The 25141-nt window shown below is 43.8% G+C and overlaps 1 protein-coding gene across 1 annotated transcript in view; it reads left to right on the top strand.

Annotated features, from left to right (window-relative positions):
* The window catches only part of PIP4K2A (phosphatidylinositol-5-phosphate 4-kinase, type II, alpha), a 188622-nt gene that overhangs the window by 106711 nt on the left and 56770 nt on the right, over window positions 1-25141 (top strand). The window contains exons 4-6 of the mRNA XM_010860060.1: window positions 6221-6318; window positions 8013-8109; window positions 23697-23849. Coding sequence (XP_010858362.1) covers window positions 6221-6318; window positions 8013-8109; window positions 23697-23849 — 348 coding nt within the window. The remainder of the gene's footprint in view (window positions 1-6220; window positions 6319-8012; window positions 8110-23696; window positions 23850-25141) is intronic.

The raw sequence follows: 25141 nt of genomic DNA, 5'->3' as shown, positions 1-25141 counted from the left end.
ACACCTCCAGCTGCCATACTCCAATCCTCGTCCTACTCCACTTCATCCCTTCATCCTCAGGGCCTTGCACCCTCGACTCTACTTCCTGGAAACCCCCTCCGCCTGCCCCCTCCTGCTCCCGGCTGGCGCCTCCTTCACCTCCAGCCCCGCCCTGGTCCTGCCTCTGTCCTGCTTGCTCATGGTCTGATGACCTCCTTCCTCCCAACACCTATCACTGTTGGAACTTGACAGTGGGCACTTCTTCCATTGATATGTGGGCCTCTCTGGACACAGTGTGAGAATGAACAAGGGTCTCTGCATAGCAGCCAGCAGAGTGGATGCTCACATAAAAAGGATGGATGTGGAATACATATCAGTGAGGGAAATTCACAGATCACACATTCCTTTGGGGCTGGAAGGTTGTCATGCTTTTACCACAAAACATTTTTCTGAGCAGGAACCAGATAGAGCAAAAAGGATCCCCAAAGTCTCTCTTCCTGCTGCCTTTCCAAAGAGATACTGTTACCAACACAGATGTCAGCAGCATGACGGAGGGAGGAATGGATTTCTATGTTCCCACTTCCAGACTGGATTTTGCTTTCTCAGAAATTGTTAGAAGCAGAGATGTGATAGGAATCATTATGTTCTCTCCAACTTCTATTTAATCTGGTGAAAGCAATATGAAGTTGGTTGCTCCTTCACTTTTCCTTGTAACCCTATAAATTTCCTTTGCTTTTATTTATTCTCTTCTATTTCTCTTCTATATTGAGAAATGGATTTAATTGCTATCCAGCTTTGTTCTAACTGTGCTTGTCACAAGACTTGGTTTTCAGTTCTGATTCTTTTTTTTCCCTCTGAACTTTGACAGTCCAGTGCTAGCATCAAGATGTATAGATATTAATTTTTCACAAATATACTCTGTGAAATATTATTTAATATATTTAATATTATTAAATATTAAATATTTAATATTATTTAATATTATAAGATACTTGAGTAAACTGAATGGGAGAGATTATATGATTTTAAGTTAGTCTAGTGTCTTGATTAAGTGGAAGTTTCATAAGTTTTTATAGGCCATAACACAAAGGAGATTTTAATAGTATAGTCTGGAATGGGCTAAACTGATACCTGATAAAGTTATTGCCATAATTTCATAGCAACAGAATTATAATTTGGCTTTGCACAAATACAGTTGACACAGCGTTATCCCAAGAAAACGATTTACTTGAAAAGGTTATAGAGATCATCAGTTTATACGGGCTAATGGTTAAGGTTGTTTGGGGTGAATATAAAGGAGTTATAGGTTGTAACCCAGTTACAATGCATTTAGGGGATTATTTTGATTATCTTAGAACATAAATATTCTCTAAGTATATTTTATCATTTGCTGTTTTAAGCATCTGCTGCTGTTTATACCTGTGGTCCCCAAAACACACCAAGGTGCCCAGGGCACTGCAGCAAATTCCCCAGGAGTGCCCTGGGATATTTTAAAATTTCAAGGGAATTTTATGAATTCCCTTGAATGATCTCAGCATCTGCAAGACACCATGCAAACTACTAATTTGAGAGAGTTCACAATTTCAACTTCATACTACTTCTTGTAGTACAATGATAATCTTTGGGAAACTGGAATCTCAATGGTTATGTTAAAAAAAAAAAAAAAAAAAAACAAGTACCACTTGAAAGTCAGCATGGATCCAGAAATGAGGGTGGTGGTATCCAATCCAAAAATTCATGCAGGGCTCAACATAATATAATTCTATCCATGAGATTTCCCAGGCAAAAATACTGGAGTGGGTTGTCTTTTCCTTCTGCAGGGAATCTTCCTGACTCAGGGATCAAATCGATGTCCCTTGCATTGGCAGGCCAGTTCTTTACCACTGAGCCACCAGGGAAGACACATTAAGTATTATGTGAATATAATATATATTTTATAACTATTGCTGATAGCTTGCATGCACGTTTTGTCATAGGGTTTTTTTTTTTTAAGTATTAAAGTACTTAATTTTTAGAACAAGCAATTTTTCAACATGATTCAAAAATCAAAAAACATAAAAAGAGGACATCCCTGGTGGTACAGTGGATAAGAATCTGCCTGCCAAGGCAGGGGACATGGGTTTGATCCCTGGTCCAGGAAGATTCCACGTGCTGAGGAGCAATGAAACCCGTGAGCCACAACTTCTGAGCCTTTGCACTCTAGAGCCCTCGAGCTATAACTACTGAGCCTACGCGCTATAACTGCTGAAACCTATGCACCCACAGCCCAAGCCCCGCAACAAGAGGCCACTGCAGTGAGAAACCGGAACCCCACATTGAAGAGTAGCCCCCCACTTGCCAAAACTAGAGAAAGCCCAAGTGCAGCAACGAAGACCCAATTCAACCAAAAATAAATAAAATGAATTTTTTTTAAAAAAAGGCACAAAAAGGAACACAGTGAGAAGTCTCCCCATCTTGGTTGATGGCAGCTCCATCTTCTGACTGTTTAGAGCCTTTTAGACCAAAGTGTCTTTCTGACACTCCCCCATCCAGAACTACAGGAAATCACGTTGTCTCTACTTTCAGTAAATACCCATAATCTGATTCCCCATCTCTAACTACACTGCTGTCATCATGGTCAAAACAGCCTATTACAGGAATTCTCTGGTGGTGCAGTGGTTAAGACTCTGGGCTTCCACTGGTAGGGGCCTGGGTTCCACTCCTGGTCAGAGAACTAAGATCCTGCATGCCATGCCAAAACAACAAAAATGGTAACAACAAAAACCAGGCTGTTACTACACTTCCTTGTAACTGGTCTCCCTATTTCCATGCTTGTGCCCCTGCCCTACCACCATGATCTTTTTAAACCCTGAGTTAACTGATTTCATTGCTTTATCACCCAGAAGCTGCAATGGTTCCCATATCTCTTAGAGTAAAAGCCAGAGTCTTTCTAGTGACATGCAAGGCCCCACAGAAACCACTTCCCCTTACCTGTAACCTCAGCTCTTACTGTCTCTCCCCTTATTAATCTGCTTCAGCCACACTGGCCTCCTTGTCCCAAGCATTCGAGGCATGTCCCCACCCCAGGGCCTTTGCACTGCCATGTCAAATCTCATCTTCTCCAAACCTTGGCCTACTGGAATCCACGCTGTTTTAAATAGTGCAGTGACCCTCCCCGTGTACTGATGAGCATTCCCTAGTTTTTCTGTCCTGTCTGTCTCCTTTTTCTATAGCCTTTTAACCTAGTAGATCACTCGTTTCTAACATGGTAGTTTACCAAGTTTATTGTTTTATCTTCTGACTCTTCCCACTAAAACAGAAGCTACAGACGGCAGGCATCTTAATCTGTTTTGTTCCACCATGTAACCCAAGCATCTGGAAGAATAATACTTGGCAATAATAGGTGTGCAACAAGTACCAAGTGAATGATATTCAGTACGTTGTGTAAACCCCTAACTTTCTTCATTTGTGTCTGTCTGAACTATATCAATAAAAGCGTATGTAAATGTGCCTCTTTAATAACGGATTGCCCATTTTCCATGAGGTTCTAACAATTTTTGCTCTATACTCTCATATTAATTAGGTCCTTATACCATAGGAATCTTGTCTTCCTGGCTAATTGAACCTTTTATCACTGTGTCCAGACCTTCTTTGTCCTCAGTAATGGTTTTGTCTTAGAGTTATTCATTTATTTGATATTAATAAAACTAGGCTAGCTTTCAAGCAATTTTTAGTACTATGTAATATATTTTTTCTATTCCTTAAATTTTGATGTATTTGACAACTTATGTTTTAAGTTGTCTCATGCACATCACTTATAGTTTTTAATTCATTTTGACAACCTTTAGTTTTAACTGTTAGTTTATTTATGCCTGTTGTGATTATGTATATATCCAGATTTATTTCTATCAGTAACTTTCTATTTGTCCCACTTTTGCTGTGCAAAAATTTTTTTTCTTCCTGCTTGTGTTTCTTTTTTTTTAATTGAGTTTTTTTCTTACTCTATTTTTCTGTTTGGAAGTTATATACTGTGTTTCCTATTCTTTTAATGTTTGAGCTTAAACTTATTGCATAATACTTAACGTCTACAGTTAATATCTTACCTCTCCTCCTGAATAAAACATGAGCACTATAACCACTATTCTTTATTTATTTTTAAATTTTTGACTGTGCCACACAGCATGTGGGATCTTAGTTCCCTGTCCAGGGATCGAACCCATGCTCCCAGAATTGGAAGCTCGGAGTCTTAACCACTGGACCACCAGGGAAGTCCCTTCTTCACACACTTTATACATAGTCTTAATTTTCTATTCTGTATTGATTGTTCTACTAGCTGAAGTCTTGAACATAATATCAAGTTTTCTGTTAACTCTCATTTCTTTGTGCCCCCAAATTTGATTGAACTTCATCTGTGGGAATCCTGAAGGACTGTGTTAGGAGTGCTTTCTTCCAGGCACCATTTGCATTTATGTCCACTGGGCGTCAGGACCACTTTTGCTTCCTTCAAGAGTTCTAGTTTAGTGCTGCAGTCTTGGGTTGAGCTCCCCAGCTATCCTTTGACCCAAACTGTGAAATTGGCATTTATCTTCACAGAAGCCCCTCCTTTCAGGCTTACTTAATGGTCTCCACATGCCCTATGGATTAAACTCACTTTAGGGGAAGGAGTGGGCCTTAACGATTTCCTGTACTTTCTATGAACCCAGCAATGGGTTAACAACTGTGATGTATCGAGAAACTCATTTTGCTTTTTGTTTTTGTAACTAAGAACCCCTGCCATGCATCTTCCATTTACTTTGCAAAGATATTACTTTGCTGACAAAGATCCATAGAGTCAAAGCTATGGTTTTTCCAGTAGACATGTACAGATGTGAGAGTTGGACCATAAAGAAGACCAAGCAACGAAGAATTGATACTTTTGAACTGTGGTGCTGGAGAAGACTCTTAAGAGTCCCTTGGACTGCAAGGAGATCAAACCAGTCAATCCTAAAGAGCATCAACTCTGAATATTCATTGGAAGGACTGATGCTGAAGCTCCAATACTTTGGCCACCTGATGCGAAGAGTTGACTCATTGGAAAAGAACTTGATGCTGGGAAAGATCGAAGGCAATGAGAAGAGGGTGGCAGAGAATGAGATAGTTAGATAGCATCACCGACTCAATGGACATGAATCTGAGCAAACTCCAAGAGATAGTGAAGGACAAGGAAGCCTGCAGTCCATGGGGTTGCAAACTTAACGACTGAACATAAACCTTTAAGATGATTTTTATTACTAGTAACCAGGGAATTATCACTTGGGAGCTAAATACAGAAATAATTAACCAAGAGAAGGTTCAGCTTTTTCAATCAAAAAGTGTCAAAAGCTGTCCCAGCCATTCATGGGAATGTAAACCGAGATGGATTAACCTCTTGTTCTCTGTAATCACATAAAGATGTGCCTTTGTCTTGACCCCTGTCCAACCCACTTCCCTGTCATCTAACCCCATGGCCATGCGTTTCTTTTCTTTTCTTCCTGAAGGTTCCTCTTCTGGTAAATTCATGTCCCACCCTAATATTTATTTTAAAATTAGGTCCCATAAGAAAGGTAAAGACCGTATAGATAACAGTGTGCCTTTTGAGTACCTCTGAAGTGTAAAGAAATAGTCATATCCACTAATTCAACAAATTATTTCTTTATGTGGCTGTGCCGGGTCTTAGTTGCAACAGGGTCTTCGATGTTCATTGCAGCAGGTGGGTTCTAGTTCCCTGACCAGGGGTCAACCCAGGTCCCCTGCATTGGGAACAGGAAGTCTTAGCCACTGGACAACCAACAAAGGAAGTCCCCCCACAAATATTTATATCAGAAATTAAAAGGCTGTCTTTCTCAGATAGTATTTACAGAGGGACGTTGCCCTGGACATGTGATCAAAGGAGCTGTGGGTTGAGGCTCTGGAGAGGACGTGGGAAGATGGATAGAGAGGAGCTGGGATAGCTGGCTGTGAGGGTTCACCCTCCAGAACCCCTCTCTTGCCCCTGCCATCCTGGAGGCTGGTGCCAGGCAGGGATGAGCAGGGGAAGTCGGAGCTGGGTGTGAGGTGGGAGACCGTGGTGGTGGTGGTGGTGGCCGAGGAGAGGGTGAGGGAAGCAGCTGCACGATGGGAACAGGGAGGAAAGTGGTCTGGGAAGTGCGAGCATCCACCAGGTTTCCTTGGAAAATGAAGTGTTCAAGATAAGTGCTTCCCACCTAGATGCTAACAACCTGTGCCATTTATTCTGTTTTCCTAGATCAATGAACTGAGCCATGTTCAAATCCCTGTTATGTTGATGCCAGATGACTTCAAAGCCTATTCAAAGATAAAGGTGGACAATCACCTTTTTAACAAGTAAGTACAAGCACGACCTTTTGTAGAACTAACGTGGCTGCCGGGAGTATGGTTTTTGTGAATTTCTATAATCACATTATTTTTCAATGGGTGGGAGTAAAGTTTTGCTGATGAAGTTAATCCTGTGATAAACATAGCCATCTGTCATTTTCAGAGAAGCAACAGCAGGCCCTCTTGGGTAATATCTTTTTGCCATATGGCATATTGTTCTCTATGAATATCTTATATGTTAAAAGTGATATTCTCATTACAATTTAAATGTTTGAAGCTGTAAATTGCTTGGAATTTTTTTTTTAGCAGCTATAGACCTCAGCTATAGACCTTACACAAAAGTCTGCTGATGATTCCTTCATGAACAGAAATGACTGCTTCCTAGAACAATAAGGAATTAAGTTGCATTTTTATAAAATGTAATTGGAAGCCATGTTGGGCATTGAGACTATTTCTCCCTCTTTTGAATGTCATTTTAGACATCATTAGGGAGCACCTTCTGTGGCACTACACTGTGAGCTCGACATACAGGGATGGATAAGAAATATCCTGCCCTGAGACTTCCCTGGTGGCCCATGGATGGGACTTTGCCTTCCAATGCAAGGGACACAGGTTTAATCCCTGGTCAGGGAGCTGACAGTCCTACATGCCTCAAGGCCAAAAAATCAAAACCTAAAAAAAGAAGCAATATTGTAACAAAATTTGGTAATTTTTTTTAAAAGACTTTAAAAATGGTCCACATCAAAAAAAAAAAAATCTTAAAAAAAAATTATTTTTTTTAAAAGAATACTCTGCCCTCAGGGTGTTCAGTCAGGCAAGTGATTAAAAATGGACACATGTACAAATTACCATCATCTCCTATCGTATGTACAGAGTACCACGATAAAGGGGTGTGTGTATGTGTGCATGTGTGAACAAAAAGGAGGAAGCAATTCTGAATAAGTGGGATGAACCCCAGAGAAATCTCTCTCACGTGAGGATCAACTGTGAAATTTCTTAATAGGGCCATTGTTCTAACGTGAAGCTGCTGTGTTAATTATTCTCATAATACTCTTTAAAGGTTGACCTTTTGAGGGGGATCTTTCCATGTGAATTTAGAATTCGGTATTTACATAAAAGATAAAACAGGTCGAGCCAGGAGTGAGAGAAGGTCTTGTTTTGTAAGCTTTAGTCAGAAGGTAACCTGTTAGAGGGCTTCCCTTGTGGCTCAGCTGATAAAGAATCTGCTTGCAACGCGGGAGACGTGGGTTCGATCCCTGGGTTGGGAAGATCCCCTGGCGAAGGGAAAGGCCACCCACTTCAGTATTCTGGCCTGGAGAATTCCATGGACTGTATAGTGCATGGGGTCACAAAGAGCCAGATGAGACTGAGGGACTTTCACTTCACTTCAACCTGTTAGGAGTGGGGAGCATGGTTTGTACTCTGCTGCCCTTCCCTCCCTCTGCAAGCCTTTTGCTTCTCTTTTATTGTCCCCCCTGAATGTCTGTCCCTTCTGCCCCCGGATCTTACTGTGGGTTGCAGCAGCTATAGACCTCAGTTCTCTAACACAATCGCGTTCAAGCAAGTTCTCTTCTCGCTCGAAGCCCATCTGTGCCTGCTGTGGGTGGGGCACTCCAAGCACATCGTTGGCTGCAGGTGAGCAGGATGGTGGCAGATTCACTGTTTGTACATCTGAACTTTATTCCACGATCTGATTGTTTCAGAGAAAACATGCCGAGCCACTTCAAGTTTAAGGAATACTGCCCCATGGTTTTCCGTAACCTGCGGGAGAGGTTTGGAATCGATGATCAGGATTTCCAGGTGAGTTGCTTTCATAACATTTATCTCAAATGGGTTTCACTCATGCCTTTTGCTCCGTAAAATAGAATTCATGTTTTTTTCATGTCAAGTAATAGTAACTTTCATTTTCTAGAAGAATTTTTAAGTGTGCTTTCTGAAATAAAAGGTTCTTTCAGTTGGGGCCCGTTATCAGTATGATCTCATTGTAATTTCATTGCATTTTTTCTCGAGGCCCCCGTAGGGCCCTGCGGTGCAGAATGGCTTAGTGACAGCCGCGCCGCTGTCGCCAGCCAGAGCCCACCGGCCTGCGGGACACTTCTGTGTTTGCGCCCTCCTGCTCTTGCGCCCCACCACGTGAAGATGTGCCCTGCTGCCTTCCTCCCCACGTTTGCCCGGGAGTCAATTTTGACTTCTAAAATCGAGTCATGGGCTGTTGGACCTGCTGATGCATGGCCATTTCTCCTGAAATGCACCTGGCGTCAGTTACCTGATTTTCAGAGAGCCGGCCAGATTCGTGAAGGCCAAGGATTTTTTTTAAGAGCAGAAGTCTAAGTCAGGAGATACCAGGGCTGCTTCCTGGTCTTTTGTGACAGTCTAGTCATTTTATTGTGTGAATACTGACTTGTTTAATTAATTAATTAATTTCTACTTTTTGGCCACAACACGTGGCTTATGGGATCCTAGTTCCTTGACCAGGGATGGAACCCCACCCTTGGCAGGCAAAGTGTGCAGTCCTAAGGACTGGACTGCTGAGAATTCCTGTACCGATTTATTTTAAATCTAGTAAACACTTTCTCTCATTTGTCCCAAACCAGAAATTCTAACTTATCCTCCATCACGTTTCATATTCCCTGGGTGACCTTGCAAGGTGAATATTGCAACAGCTTATCCCGTACTTTCTCTTAAAGAGTAAGTCCTCAAGGCAAATCAAGCTTAGTTAATAGACTTTGCTATACATCTGTGGCCTCCCCGTCCTGTCCCACTGTTGAAAGTTTTCAAGAATTTCTCATAGGCTCATTCATGCCTGAGAAGCCTTCAAACCACCATGTTTTGAAAAAGGATCCCTAGGCTGGGAAAGTCCCCTGGACAACCTACTCCAGTATTCTTGCCTGGAAAATCCCATGGACAGAGGAGCCTGGCGGGCTAGAGTCCATAGAGTTGCACGGATTTGGACACAACTGAAGCGACTTAGCACACACACACACACACACACACACACACATGATGCTGGCCAGGCTGCGGGTGACATTCCCTCCTCTGTGGACCAGGCCCAGGTTCTGAGCAGAGACTCCAGTGTGCCCCAGAGAGGGTGGAAGGGAAGCCTGCAGGGAGGATGTAGTCATGAGATTTGCTTTTAAAAACTGAGGTGGAGCCAGCATTCATGTGTGGGCTTCATGTGTAAGAGAGAAAGAACGTCAGTCACACTTGGACTTGACGTTTACTGCTGCAAAAGCAAGTCACCTTTAAAGGATAAATTTTGGAATAGTAATATATTAGAAGATATATATAGAGAGAATATATTTCATATAAAATAAAAAGGAATAATTCTCTATTATGTAAGAACTGTTAACTACATTTCAAGAGGCCATGTGAAAATAAACTATGTACCTTAAAAAGAATAACAACTGATAACTGACTTCCTAAGAAAATCTACTCTCTCTGACACTGCATTCAAGTGTGTTTCTTCCTTTGTTCACCTTCCCCTCTTTAAAAAAAATTTTTTTTTCAAATAAAATAGCTACACTGGCGTTTCACGGAAACTGACTTTCAGGGCCAACGCAACAGGATCTTGTTAGATTCCTCAACTTATTACCACAATGAAGTCATATTTCTTCTGAGAACCAGCCCTGTTAAATGAGATCTAAAAGGGACCCATTAGATCCTTAGTTGCTGAAATATTAGGACACCAGACTGGTTTCCCTCTCTCTTCTCCCTAAAAACAAAACCATGTAAGTTGACATTTAAGTAAGGGCAAATAGCTGAGTACAAACTTTGAAGGCAAATTAGGCAACTGGAGGGTGATTCACATGTAACTAATTGGCAAGTCTGTTAAGCTCTTAGCCTGAGAGATCAGTATAAGGGAAAACCAGTGTGAGTGTAATTAATCATTTGAACACCACTCCTTCCCTCAGCCATGTTTGGTGCTTTTGGCATTTAGATTGCTGCTTTCTCTTTGGCAACTGTATTTTTTTTTAAGTGGGTGTTTAAAGTAATTTCCGTAAACCAGACATATGCAGTTCCTCCGCACCCACGGATTCCACCTACTGCGGGTTGAATTGCGGTTGGTGGAATCTGCGGTTACGGAATCAGCAGGTAAGGAGGGCGGAGGGTTCAGGCCGCCCTCCCCGTTTCTGTGTTCCTTTCTCAATGTCTATACCTCTTAAAATACATTCAGCCGGGGCAGGGCCCCTATCTGAAGACAAGATCTTATATGTGAGGCTCAACCCACTTTATTGCCTACTCGGTTTGGAAAAAGGGAGGAACTTGTGCCAACTCTGGCTCTGGGTTGGTGCCTCCGGGCGCCCGCATACACCTAGCCGGGCACGCAGAGGTGCTGCGTGCACGTGTGTGTGGGGGCGGGGCGGTGGCACCGCGTGCACGTGGGTGGGGGTGGGGGGTGGGAGCGGCGGCACCGAGTGGGGCCCAGACCGGAGGGGAGGTCGTGTCAGCTCCTCTGTTGTGGAGTCACTTCTCCCGGGACACTTCATTCGTTGTGGCCAGAACGGGTAACAGTTATCAATTGTCACCTAGTATCAAGTTGAACCCTCTTTTCCCAATCTGATTTGGAAAGTGGGATCAATGATCCGAAGTCTCGTCGTCTTTTGGAGACTCTGGATTGCTCGAGAGGCCCAGGCCCCTCCATGTTCCCGTTGCCTTGCTGTGTTTATTTTCCTGAAGTGCTTACTTTCTGGACAAAGGACTTTTAAATCTATGTGTAGTAAGGGAGCCCACCATCCAGTTCACATTCAGAGCTTCATATTAAATCAAAGGCGTAAATGTTCACCACCTGCTTTGCGTTTGTAAATGCCGTTTTGCTGCACCTGAAAACAGGTCAGTGTCCATCCATCTGATCAAAGTAGAACGTAGTGATTAAACAACTGACCTCCTCAGCCAGCTTCTAAAACTGAGACGCTTCCCTGCTGTCTCCATAAACATTTGTCGTCTTTCCTTTGGTTTTGATTCCTTGAATGTCTTTTAAAAAATAGAACTCCTTCCTGCTGTTAAAGTCAAGCAACTGTTTCAGTTGTTATTAACTTATTATTAACAAGCGTATCACTTAACATACATATGTAAACCTGTGTGTGTGTGTGCATGTATGTATGCCCAGTGCTTCCAGATTCAGAACTTTCTCCAACTTGTCAGTGCTTGTTAAAATTACTTTGGTTTGTGATATGCTCAGAGTTGACATGTATTCTTCCGATCATTGTTGGGACAATGTCTTTCCATGATCATTCTTTTAAGATGTCTTTCAAGATGAATGCTCCCCTGGAAGCCTCCACCGTTACTGTTGCTATAGTTTTTGTCTCTTTGATCTCTGCCACTCTAGTCCCCATAGGTGGGTGTTTTCATGCACAATTATCAACTCAGTGTGTTTATTTGCACCTACTGTGTGTCGGGCTCTGTGATAGACATAGGGAATGCAGAGGAAGAGAAAGGATGAACAAATTCCTTTTGAAAAAAACATTACATGACAGATTCTATAATGGATGCTGATGAGATTTACAGAAACCCAGATGTCTTGATTGTTAATGTTCTTCAAGAAAGAAGAACAGCATCCCTCTTTGCAGTCTCTGAGTACCGGAGCGTGTTAATGACAGGCCCGGCAAGTCAGCTGGAGACTTCAGTTAAAATTTCTGAGCTGCAGAAGAGGATTGCCCAGTGGAAATCAAAAAGTTAGGCAGGGTTGCAATGGTGCTGCTGCTGCTAAGTCGCTTCAGTCGTGTCCAACTCTGTGCGACCCCATAGACGGCAGCCCACCAGGCTCCCCCGTCCCTGGGATTCTCCAGGCAACAACACTGGAGTGGGTTGCCATTTCCTTCTCCAATGCATGATAGTGAAAAGTGAAAGTGAAGTCATTCAGTTGTGTCCGACTCTTCGCGACCCCATGGACTGCAGCCTGCCAGGCTCCTCCATCCATGGGATTTCCCAGGCAAGAGTACTGGGTGCCATTGCCTTCTCCGAGCAATGGTGCAATTAATGTTAAATACACCACATAATAGAAACCAGCCCTCTGGCTCTTTGTGAAGGATAATACCAGGCTTGCTTTTCCCCTGCTGAGTCTCCTGAATTAGAATCTCTTTTTATTCGCATTTGATGCATTTTCCTCTTTGTATTGGTAGCAGAGGATTCTAATTTTAAAATAATTTTAAAAGCTAACGTTTTATTAAACTTTTGATGTTCTTGTTTCCAGTTCAAAAATTCTCAAGTATCAGAGACCTTTAGTATGTACTAAACTTGGGGAAAAAATTCTACCATTATCTCTAAAGTCTATCATGGTGTTTGTAGTTTTCCCAAATATAACTGAAACTGTCTGAAGGCGGAAGCTGAGTGTAGCTTGTTTACCAGGGTTGCAGGTACAGGGGTGAGCACCAGCCTGGCTCTGGACAGTTAAGAAACATTTGAGGAAGAAAGGGAGGAAGGGCTGAGGGGACATTGCTGGGAGAAATGAGCCTCTGAACCAGACTGCGGAGGCCAGAGCCAGATGGTGGTGGGCTAGCGGAGAGAAAGGAGGGAACTCAAAGTGGGAACTGGGGAAAAGACCTCCACTGGATTCTCCAGCCCAAGAGCAGCCCTGAGGGTTTTTCTTTTTTAAGATTGACTTATTTTGTTTGGTCCGTGGTGGGTCTTCGTCGCTGCACCCAGGCATTTCTCCAGTTGCGGTGAGTGGGGGCTGCTCTCTAGTTGCGGTGCGAGGGCTCCTCATTATGGTGGCTTCTCTTGTTTCGGAGCTGGGGCTCGGTAGTTGCAGTGCATGAGAGCTTAGTTGCTCTGTGGCATGAGGGATCTTAGTTCCCCAGTCAGGCACCAAACCCATGTCCCTTTCATTGCCAGGCAGATTCTTAACCACTGGACCACCAGGGAAGCCCCAGCCCTGTGGATTTTGCACAGGGGAGTAATGTGATGACATCTTGATTTTCTAAAAGCAAATCGAGGCGGTTATGTGTAGAATGCATCAAAGGGAGGTAGAGAAATTAGGAAGCTACGAAATACCCCAACGAGTGAAGAGGCCTGAACCAGGGCACTTGGCACAGACAGGGTTGAGCTGAGAGCAGCTTCCCAGGATGGGGAGAAGGGAAAGCCCAGGATCAAAGGACAGGAGCCGACGTGTCGGACCCTGAGAAAGCAGGAGCGTGGGGGTGCCACTCACCAGGGGAGGGAAGTGTGGGCATGGGGGAGGGGAGAGAGGAAGTTGAGTTTTTTGCTTGTGAATGTGGAGGTGACCTGGAGGTGCCTGGGTGAGGCTAGTCAGCATGTAGTTGGGCGCCCCGGGATTGGAGTCAAGTGCAGAGGCCCAGATCCGGGGCTGATAGACACAGTGGTTCTCGTACTGTCTCCGCTCCAAGTTTGCTGACTCGAGTCAGGTAAGCTCTTTGATTCCTGTGTAACTGTCTGTCATCTCTTGGGTTTGCCCTGCCCGCTCTTTCACAGTTTCTCCTCGCATGCATTGGCCTCTCAGCTTAGTTACCATGAACTTCACAACGAACATCGGACAGAAATTCTGCCTGGGCTGAAAATCAAAGGGCGCCCATCAGCCCTCAGTTTAGACAGGTCTCTGAATAGACTTTTGGGAAAACTCCCTCCCAGCCCGCCAGCATTCTCAGGTGTTTTTCATGTGATTTTTCTGTTGCTTCTTAAGTGTTGAACCAATTCCTGCCCCATCGCAAATTGCCCTACCTGGCAACTCAGGCTGGCTGTGAGCCCTCGTTTTCCGTTCCTGAATTCATGTTGGGTGAAGTCTTTCGATTTTCAGCCGGGCGCTGACAGTCACTTCAGCCCAGGGAGCTCCTGTCCAGGTCGGACACTGCCTCAGACACAGGCCTCTTGTATTTCAGTCTCAGGCAAGTACCAACCCGAGCTTTTTAAAGGCAACCTTACGGCATGCAGACGTTCCTGTAACTCTTTGTCTTTCTCTGCCGGTCATTACCATTCGTTTCTGTGTCCTTCTTTTCTGCTTAGTTGTTTCATTATTAATAAGTGTTCAATTGCACTGCGTTTCACCCGCCTCTGCAATGAAAGCCATTCCACGCCTGGGATCACTGCTCAGACTTTCTTTGAAATTCCCCAGGAGGGTAACCCAAGGATTTAAACCCAGTGGGCTTTTAATCCTTGATGATGATGTTCTTGTTTGAGTGTTGGCCTTGCCCTCCCTGATGGGGTCAGAGGACCATCTGCTCACTCAGACCATCAAATGCAAAGCCAGAAGGCAGTCCGATCTGGGCTCTGGCTCCTGGCCCCTGGCCCGTGTGATTTGAGGCATGTAATTATAATTCTGAGTTGTCAATGAGGCAGCGACCGCCTTCCAGGTGGCAGGTCCATGAAACAGGTAGCCCGGCTCGGGAGAAAGAACGTTTTCCTGGGAGCTGGGAAGCTGGTTTGCATCTTGGCTCTTCAGATGGATTAAGTCTTGCTGTGACTTAATCCATCCACTCGGCCCTGGAGCTCTCAATTTTCTCATCTGTGAAATGAGAGGGAAGAACGCCATGCTCTCTGAGGCCAGTAGGTGACTGTCACTCGGGTTCTCGTGCACGGTATTGCCGTGTCCCCTCTGTAAGGTGCTGCCTTTACACGTTTGAGCGTGGCAAAATTGATTTTGTAAGTGGCTTTCCCATTGACTAAACAGAAAAACTTTTACACATGCTTTTTAGCAGAAATTACAAGCTCATGTCAAAATGGGGAAGAAAAAAAAAACCAAATGTCTATAAGACTGTTCAAGAGAATTAAATGTTCAAAATGCTTGGGTATTTAAAAATTGGATAGGGGACCATAATGGTTGGTAAATCACGACATTTTTATGAGATGTCTAGAAAGATTGGTGGTAAAGATGAGCTAATTAAATTGACATTTCCTCCATCCCCCCTGGGGGCCCCAGCGATCCTGGGCCTCCTACTGTGGAAATAAACATCTTCAATGCAGACTTTTAGAGGCTTGGGGAGGAAGGCAAGCACCATTAATCCCTTTCTTTAGGGAAAGGAGAATGAATTTCCAATTATAAATGTAAGCAGTCCGTTCAAGAGTGAGTTTTCATCTCTCATCTTCCTTTATTTCCTGATGAGTCTGCCATGGCACTAGAGCTTCAAATGCAGCTCTTGAGGTTTGAGATGGAGTTTTGCAGTGCTACCAGCCAGGGTTCTCGGACTCCTTAATCTATGGAAATTGGAGGCCAAATGCAGGCAAGGTGTTATTGGGACTCCTGTTGCCGCATGAGAAAGTGAAACAAGCAACAGGTGCCTTTGCTTGCTCCCTGAGAGCACAGTGAGCTGGGCCTTGAAATGGGGGGAGGGCACAGGCAGGACCAGGTCCAGGGTTCGGGCTGGAGGGTTGACTGGTGGTTTGCCCACACCTTGGTGGTGCTTTGTGCAGGGCACATGGGTAGTACCCTGGTTTTGCTCCAGACACCTCAGAAGTGGCAGTTGGGTTTTTGGCCCTTTTGTATCTTGTTCGTAAATTGTCAGAACTCCTCACAGTTATTTTTTAGTCCCTTATAGTTTCTTTGTATCTGTTGCTGGAGGAGATGTTTGTTCAGATGCAGGCACTGCAGCAAAGGGTCCCAGATCCCAGCCCATCTCCTTAAGATATGTGATGTATTTGGCTATGGAAAACGGGAGTGGTGGAAAGTGAGTTTACTTATCTAGTGGCAGGGTCATCCTGAAACACAGACTAAGTTATCCTGTTCTTACATGCCCTGCATGTAATAGCTTTACTCTGGAACTTTAACTTTTGTCAGTTGATTTTATCCCTAGCTCCCCAGCAAGCCTGGCAGCATCCTAAGAAACAGCATGGACTTGCTGTCACATGTTCACTGCACTGGACTGAATAGAGAACACCGGCAATGCCGCCTTGCTCACCCAAACACAGCCCTGGGTCTACCACCAGGCCCTCAGGGTGATAGGTGTGCTCAGGGGACTTGCAGGGAGAATGTTTGGACCAGTCACAAATGCCTGCGCCCTGGATGATTGTGTTGTATGAAATGTCCAGAACAGGCAGGTCTCTAAGAAAGTAAATGAGTGGTTTACTAGTTGGCTGGGCAGGGGGCAGAGTTGGCAGGGCAGAGGGCAGGAATGGGACTGACTGCTAATGGCTATAGGGTTTCTTTTTGAGGTTGATGAAAATGCCCTAAAATTCATTGTGGTCATGGTTTAACTGTATAATTGTACTAAAAACCATTGATTTGTAGGCTTTAAGTAGGTGAATTTTCTGGTACATGAATTATATCTCAGTAAAGCCATTAAGGATGTTTGGAGTTTAAGATTAGTTTATATTTGGTATGAGACCTTTTTCTTCTCCACCATTGATTTTGGTTGCCTTTTTCTTGACATATGGGGCTTGTGTTAAAGTATTTTCATTTAGAACAAGTGAATTTAAGGCATTACATAGTTTATAATATACAGCTATCAAATGTATAGAAGAAAAGGGTAGCCAGTGAATAAAAGCAGTTTGTGTGCATTTATCATTGAAAGTGAAAGTCTTAGTTGCTCAGTCATATCCAACTCTCTGCGACCTCATGGTCTGTGCATGGAATTCTCAGGCAAGAATACTGGAGTGGGTAGCGATTCCCTTCTCCAGGGGATCTTCCGTACCCAGGGATCAAACCCAGGTCTCCTGCATTGCAGGTGGATTCTTTACCATCTGAGCTACCAGGGAAATCTTATCATTAGATTCCCCCCAAACTGAAAGCAAATCATTGTCCATTTCCTGGTTTCTGCAGACTGAAAGCAGAAGCACATTAATGAATCCTCGTAGTAGAGCAAGAAGGAAACCTAGAGACACTCAAGTCTGACTGTCTGTCTTAGCAGATAATCGAATAACAGAGTAAGGAGCAGGAGGGGCATTGATCGGAGGGGGGCCTAATGGCCCTTAACTTCTCACTGCTTCTCTTTCTGCCACACATGCTGAGACCTGAAAACCTGAAGAGGAAAGAAAGGTAATCAAGAAAGGCTGGGAGCCACTACTTGTGCAGACCTTTGCAGATTTCTATTACATATGTATTTTCAACATTGAATTAAGCCTTTTAAGGCTCTGCCTTGAACTGGATTTTGTGGTGGCCCAGCATGTTCCGTAAATGACTTCCCAGATCAACACCCCAAGATTGCTCTTCTAGACCTCCTCCTCTCCCCTTAAGCTCTCATCCAGCCTGCTCCTTGTCACCCTTCTTGCCCTGGCCACCACCTCAAGATCACCCAAGGACAGTCTGTCTGGCTCCCTGACATTCCCTGTCCTGTACCTTCCACTTGGTTGGCGTCTTCAGCCAGCCTGCTTTGCCCCCCTCCTCCTCAGGCAGGGGTCTCCCCAGCTCCCATGCTTGCTCCATCCTGTAGAGGATCAGCCCACTCCTCCACTGTCCTTCCTGTCCTTTGGTTGGAGAGGATGCAAGAAGCAGAGCAGGAGCCATGTATAACCTTTCAGGGTAGGAATTTTCAACTTGAAACTTCTTTGTGTAAAATGTTTTAAATTCTCTTTTTCAAATTGCAACTGGTTCTAACAGAGGGCTGTAGAAAGTAAGCCATGAAATGGACAGTATGAGAGTGGCAAGAATGTGGTTCTTGATTGTCACTGGGTATACAACCAAAGGCTTGGCCAGGGTGGAATCAAGAGTTAACTGGAGGGACTTTCCCGGCAGGCCAGTGGTTAAGGCTCCATTGCTGGGGGCATGGGTTCAATCCCTGGGTGGGGAACTAAGATCCCATAAACTGCAGCCAAAAGAAAAAGGAAAAGCCAACTGGAAGAGCCCATTCTATAAGTCTTTCATTTTTGACTTACCAAATTACAGAATAATTTGTTGTTATTGAGCTGTATCTCTAAATGTCTTCCAGGTTGAAATTTGCTGTTTATAATAATAGCTACCATTAAGGAGTACTACTCTTCCAGGCACTGTTATCAAAATTTTTGTCTTACCTCATTTAACCCCCAGGAAAACTTTTAATGGTGATGATTCTGTCATTATTACCTTTCTACAATGGAAATTGATGCAAGGGGGTTAAATGGTGCTTTCAGCTAGAACTTCACTCTCCCACATAAATCTTGTCCTGACTTGCAAATTTTTTCCTTTTATTTTTTTCCTATTTGCTTGTTTTAGTATTGTAGAGAGTGACCCAGAGCATCCCCAGTGTGAAAGACTATTCCTATTCCATTCAGCCTTGGCATTCTTGGCATTGTGGTTGTAAGCAGGGAAAGGAGGAGAATGGGACAGTTTTCTAAAGATTAAGCCACTGATCAAGAGAGAAAGAAGACCTCCAGCAATTCTCAGAACATGTGAATTAATTAAAACAGACATGATGAACTGTGCCACATGGTTGGAAATGTGAAGAGTTCATAGGACTGACGTTGTCACCACCGTCTACAGGACCGTAGGACACATTACTGAGCGCCAGCCCTGTCTCTCTGCTGCACAGATTGACTCTCAGCCCGGGGCTCAGCGCACATACTTCTCCTGGCCTTAAGCCTTGCTTCCAAACACATCTGTCTCAGCCCTTGCTGAGAGAGAAGACAGCCCCCTTTCCTATCTGTCTCGGATAAAGCCAAGTAATGATTGTCCTAGAAGTCAGGAGAGGTTTGTACGCATGTTAATAAAAGCATAAATTGAGGATTCTGGGCTGCATTAGCATTGAGGCTGTTACTGATGGTATTTTTACACATTTTACTTGGCAAATTTGAAGAACAAAGACAGGTTTGGCCTTGTGCCAGCTGGCTCAGGCGTTATATTATAGTGAGAAGGTGTTTGTCACCGCAGAGAAATCTATGGTAACAGTCCATCCTAACACCCTCCAGACGCATGTTCAAACAGGAGGCAGAGGCCTCTGCAAGGCCTCCACGGACACTGACCCACTCAGGTCTCAAGCAAGTGGTTTCTGCTCTCTGGGCCTCTGTTTTCTGCTCTGTAAACTGGGTGGTTTGGAACAGTCTCCAAGGTTGCCCCCAGCTGTCATGCTCTGCAACTATGAGGTTTATTTAAGCATAAGGAGACCCTTTGGGTCTGGAGGTTACTCCCTGGCTGTTTCTCTCAGGTCTTTCTCCTCTTGGCTTCCCAGACTTGTCCAAGTGTATGGACAAGTATGATGCTGTGGTTCGCTCTTCCTTTGTGACAAAATAGAGGACACTGAGGAATTTCAGTTTCTAGATAGCAGGCTGTTCGGTCTATGTACCATGCCTGTCCTCTCGTTCTTGTGAGAAGTCCCGAGAACAGCCGCCGCCTCTGACGCCTTATTTCCGTGCTGCTCTGAGAACTGTTATCGTCTCCCTTCAGTCCTGGCCCGGGTGTCCTGAGCCATTATCGTGCCCCTGCTGAGAGGGCATTGGACTGTCCTCTCACTGGACTTTTGTTGGGAGACATCAGGTCACCTTGAGGCCTGTGCTCCCCTGCACGGCCTAGAGCCGTGTGCCCTGTCTTCCTGGAAGTACATTTTAGAGTTGTTGGAGGTCCAAGGAGAGACCACCACCCCGGCTTACCCTCCATCACTTTACAGGCCCGGGAACCGATGCTCAAAGAGGCTTACTGCCTTTGGGTATCGAGGGTTGATGATGGAGAGAATGTTCTAGGGCCCAGACCAGCACCTGCCTTAGTACTGCCCTCCCCAACAGACTTATTTCTCCCTTATGTTAGAGCTTACAGAAAGTCAACGATCATGGTATTAATTAATGGCAAAATTTAGCCTTGTTTTTGTAAATTGCCCCAAAAGGTTGCCTCAGAGGTTTTAGGCAGGAGCCTTGGGTGTGACACTTGGCTCCATTGTATCCCAATTTCATTATGTTCATGTGGGAAAAGGCACCTGGCTCTTTCTATCCCATAGTAATGCTGTGGAAATAAATATGAATATGGATTTTTCCAAGCCTTAAGAGTCATTCTAAGGGCCACACATTTTGTGTAAAATTGCATTTACTCTTCTGATTGCTTGTCTAAAGCTTTCAATAAATCCGACTTACACATTTTTATATTCATAGTGATTATAAAAAGTACATCCCAATTGTTGATAAAGTGTGCTTGTCCCTCATTTCACTGTTAGAAAACTAAGAGCCTTAAAAAAATCTTCCAGACATTGGAAGCAGATATTGTGGGTTGGGACTACTTATGTGATTATTAAAATATTAAGACAATCAAGATTAGAATTTGTGAAGTTTTATATCCCAGGCCATTATGAGAGGATCAATATCCTTATACAAAGTCTATAATAAATAATCATCAGTGTCTTTGAGACTGAAAGGAAAGGCAAAGAATTTGGAAGGAGGTAGCATCTGTGCTAAGGAGTTAATACATTTTTAAAAAATATTTTTTCTTTTTATTGGAATATAGTTGCTTTATAGTGTTGTGTTAGTTTCTGCTGTGCAAGGAAGAGAATCAATCAGCTATATGTGTACATGTATCCCTTTCTTCTTGGACCTCCCTCCAACTCTACCCACCCATCTCACCCCTCTAGGTCATCACGGAACACCAGGCTGAGTTCCTGTGGTTGCAGGCTCTCACTAGCTGTCTGTTTTACACTCTGCAACATATATATGTCAGTGGTACTCTCCCAATTCATCCACCCTACCCTTCCCCCACTGTGTCCACATGTCTGTGTCTCTACTCCAGCCTTGGAAATAGATTCATCTGTACCATTTTTCTAGATTCTACATATATGCATAAATCGGAAAGAGAAAAACAAATATCAGTAACGCATATATGAGGAGTTAGTACATTTTTGATTCTGCCTTTTCTAGCCCTTTACTTTGTAAATCCATACACTGAACATTGTATTATTAGACATTTCATTAGTGAATTAATACACTGAATGCAATGAATCATTATTCACTGTAATGTTTTGCATTTTAACCAAACCAGAGTTGGACGGACTATAGTGGGACGGGCATTCAGGCAGGCATGTTTGTAACACACTTACTACACTAGACCCACCATGCTCTGCTCCAGACAAATCCCATCGAGCCGTGGTTCAGGGGACTCTTGGTTCTCACGTGTGGTCTGCAGACCCGCTGTATCAGCATCATCTGTGCTTCAGACGCTGCACCCTACACCTGCTGGGTCAGAATCTGCACTGTCACGAGATGCCCAGGTGACTCCATTGCCCATTAAAGTTTAAGAAGCACTGACTCGGCAGCTTTCAATCCTGTTCTCTCCCACTAGTCAGTGATAGAACGTTAACACTTTCATATTCCATACACCTAAGAAAACAGTCCGTGAAACTGATGCTGCTGTTAATTCTGTCCTTTGCTGAATATGAGTATCCTTTGCTAGCCTCTCTTCTCCCTCAAAAGTTATTCTACATGTATTGTCAGTTTTATAGTTTATAATCTGGTCTGCCTGTCTTTCATTAAGTTCATTATTTGTGCTTTGATTTTTATGCCTGAAAGTAATTTGTAATCTTACAATTCCTAGTGTTCTTGTTTTATTTGGAATAACCTTTTACAAATGAATGTTCAGGAAGAAAAAGACCACTAGCCAAGAGCAGTGATTGCTTTTTTTGGCCAATGTTTAAAACCTCCAAACAGGACATTCACCTTGATTTCCTTCCCTTTTAATTCTTAGTAGGAAGTGATAAAAAGGGGGGTTTTTATTTTCCAGGGGAAAGAAAAAGAAAATATAAGAATCAAACTTGTTAATATAACCGTTTTCGTCCCCCAAATCCTTTTCCTACTTCTCAGTCCATCTGATGAATTTCAGCTGTCTTCATCGTTTAATATAGCCAGATCCTTCTATTTAAAGGCATTGGGAGTTACTTTTCACAAATTTTCTAATATGCTAAGGAAAGCAATTTTGATTAATTGGCCAGGGAGGCTCTGCCCTTGCCAGGTGTGCCTGGTGGCATTAAGATCAGGCTGTGTGGTCTCGGGATGTAAAGACAGAGACCTTGGGGCCAGGGCAGATGCTGGGAGTGAGAACGCACTCACCTCCGTCAGCCCAAGACCGGGCAGCCCCTCCACGAGCTGCTGCAGCTCCGCAATGTCGTTAGACCTCTGAAGACTCAGTCCTGGATTTCATCTAGAAAAGGAAAGGTTAAGGAAGCTTATATTCTAGAAAGATGGAGAAGTCATGATGCAGTGATCCCACTTGCCTCTCTGAAGACATCTGCGTCCCCCTAACCAGACAGACTTTGGATCACTGGGGCTTTGGAATGCCCACTTGGGAAGAGGAAGGCGGAGTGACTGTCTTTCCCTGTGAGTCCCTCACAATCCATCCAGTGGAGCTGGGCAGGGAGTGGAAGTCAGTTCTCAAGGGCACAGTGAGCAGAGGTGAAGACCAGACTTCCTCAGATGCTGGGGGTTTGCTGATCCCAGTAAGCAGTGTAATATGCTTGGGGAAAAGGAGGAGAGTTCCCCGAGGCTCTGAGAAAAGAGATTCAAATGGGAGTCACCTGAGAGAGCAGCAGGGACTTAGCTAGTGGGAGGGTGGAGAGCCTGAATCTGGAATGAAATTCTAGACACTGGAGTGAGATGAAGCCAGGAGAGCCCCCACTCACAGCCCCACCTCATCCCCTCCAGAGATGAACTGTCCTCAACAATGACTGAAGTGGGGTTGGGGATGGACCAGGTCAGAATCTTCTAGAGCTGTGTTATAGCGTACCTGCCCAGGCCAGCCCAGGGCAGCCACAGACCCCAGGGTTCACTAATTGAGTCATTTCCTACTTGAGTAGTTGACTAGTTGAGAACTTGGGTTTGGCGCCAGCCACACTGCAGATGGAATTCCCAATCTTCCGCTTGCTAAAGCTGTGTGACCTTGGCTCAGTTATTTTACATCTCTGATCCCTATCTCCTCATCTGTAAAACAACAGTGATATAAATAGTAATTGTTCCATAGGAATGTTATCAGAATTGGGAGAAGTGCTCTGTGCCTAACTCTTGGCAGAATACCTGTTTGTATAAGGAAACTCTCAGTGAATGTAAAATGTCCTTCCATGGCTGGAACCTAACTTTATTCAGAAGGAAACCTGAGCTCTTGTTCAACTCAAAAGAACAAGGTAAACAGAGCAACTTTGATTATAATTCTAGATGTTAGAGTCACTATTTTAATTTCATTTGAAGGACTTGCCATTTGAGTTACAATGAATAGAAAATGTCCTCCTCCTTATCAACTTCTTCCAAACACAGATTTTGTGGTTTTTTTTTTTAAACTTTTTATTTTTTAGTGGGGTATAGCCGATTAACAATGTTATGACAGTTCTGGGTGAACAGGGAAGGCGCTCAGCCATACATATACATGTCCCCAAGTTCCCCTCCATCTAGGCTGTCAGATAATCCTGAGCAGAGTTCCCTGTGTGATACAAGTCGGGCCTTGTTAGTTACCGATTTTCAATATAGCAGTGCAAACACATATGTTTTTGAAAACTTGTAACGACAACAAATGACCTGGAAACTGGTCTTTAACTGTTTCTCTTCCTTCCTCCCCCATCGCCCATGGGAAGAATTCCTTGACCCGCAGTGCACCTCTTCCCAACGACTCACAGGCCCGCAGTGGAGCGAGATTCCACACATCCTACGACAAGAGGTATATCATCAAGACCATCACAAGTGAAGATGTGGCCGAAATGCACAACATCCTGAAGAAATACCACCAGGTAATGTTTCTTTATTTTTACTTGAAACTCTGAGGTGATCAATATTCATAATGAATTATCATTAAGGCCCAAGATTTAAAGATATAGGTAGGTCATGATGAGAACACATTTGACACAAAAATTCCCTCTAGCCGTGTTTGTAAAAATTATTATATCCAGATTACAGACAGTTAACATTTAGGAATGGTAGATTGTTAGTTATATATGTAACTCTTCTAATCTAAACACCCTTCTGTTCAGTAGTTTCAATGATTACCATTCTGATTTTAAAATCACTGAGCTTCAGATCAGATCAGTCGCTCAGTTGTGTCCAACTTTTTGCAACCCCATGAATTGCAACACGACAGGCCTCCCTGTCCATCACAAACTCCCGCAGTTCACTCAGACTCACGTCCATCGAGTCAGTGATACCATTAAGCCATCTCATCCTCTGTCGTCCCCTTCTCCTCTTGCCCCCATTCCCTCCCAGCATCAGAGTCTTTTCCAATGAGTCAACTCTTCACATGAGGTGGCCAAAGTACTGGAGTTTCATCTTTAGCATCAGTCCTTCCAAAGAAATCCCAGGGCTGATCTCCTTCAGAATGGACTGGTTGGATCTCCTTGCAGTCCAAGGGACTCTCAAGAGTCTTCTCCAACACCACAGTTCAAAAGCATCAATTCTTCAGCACTCAGCCTTCTTCACAGTCCAACTCTCACATCCATACATGACCACAGGAAAAACCATAGCCTTGACTAGACGGACCTTTGTTGGCAAAGTAATGTCTCTGCTTTTGAATATGCTATCTAGGTTGGTCATAACTTTCCTTCCAAGGAGTAAACGTCTTTTAATTTCATGGCTGCAGTCACCATCTGCAGTGATTTTGGAGCCCAAAAAAATAAAGTCTGACACTGTTTCCACTGTTTCCCCATCTATTTCCCATGAAGTGATGGGACCAGATGCCATGATCTTCGTTTTCTGAATGTTGAGCTTTAAGCCAACTTTTTCACTCTCCACTTTCACTTTCATCAAGAGGCTTTTTAGTTCCTCTTCACTTTCTGCCATAAGGGTGGTGTCATCTGCATATCTGAGGTTATTGATATTTCTCCCGGCAATCTTGATTCCAGCTTGTGTTTCTTCCAGTCCAGCGTTTCTCATGATGTATTCTGCATATAAGTTAAATAAACAGGGTGACAATATACAGTCTTGACGTACTCCTTTCCTTATTTGGAACCAGTCTGTTGTTCCATGTCCAGTTCTAACTGTTGCTTCCTGACCTTCATACAGATTTCTCAAGAGGCAGATCAGGTGTTCT

This window comes from Bison bison, unplaced genomic scaffold, assembly GCF_000754665.1.
Source record: "Bison bison bison isolate TAMUID 2011002044 unplaced genomic scaffold, Bison_UMD1.0 scf7180017864461, whole genome shotgun sequence".
In the NCBI taxonomy this organism is placed as follows: Eukaryota; Metazoa; Chordata; class Mammalia; order Artiodactyla; family Bovidae; genus Bison; species Bison bison.
Note: the sequence above shows the minus strand (reverse complement) of the source record. Positions and strands in the feature narration are given on the sequence as shown.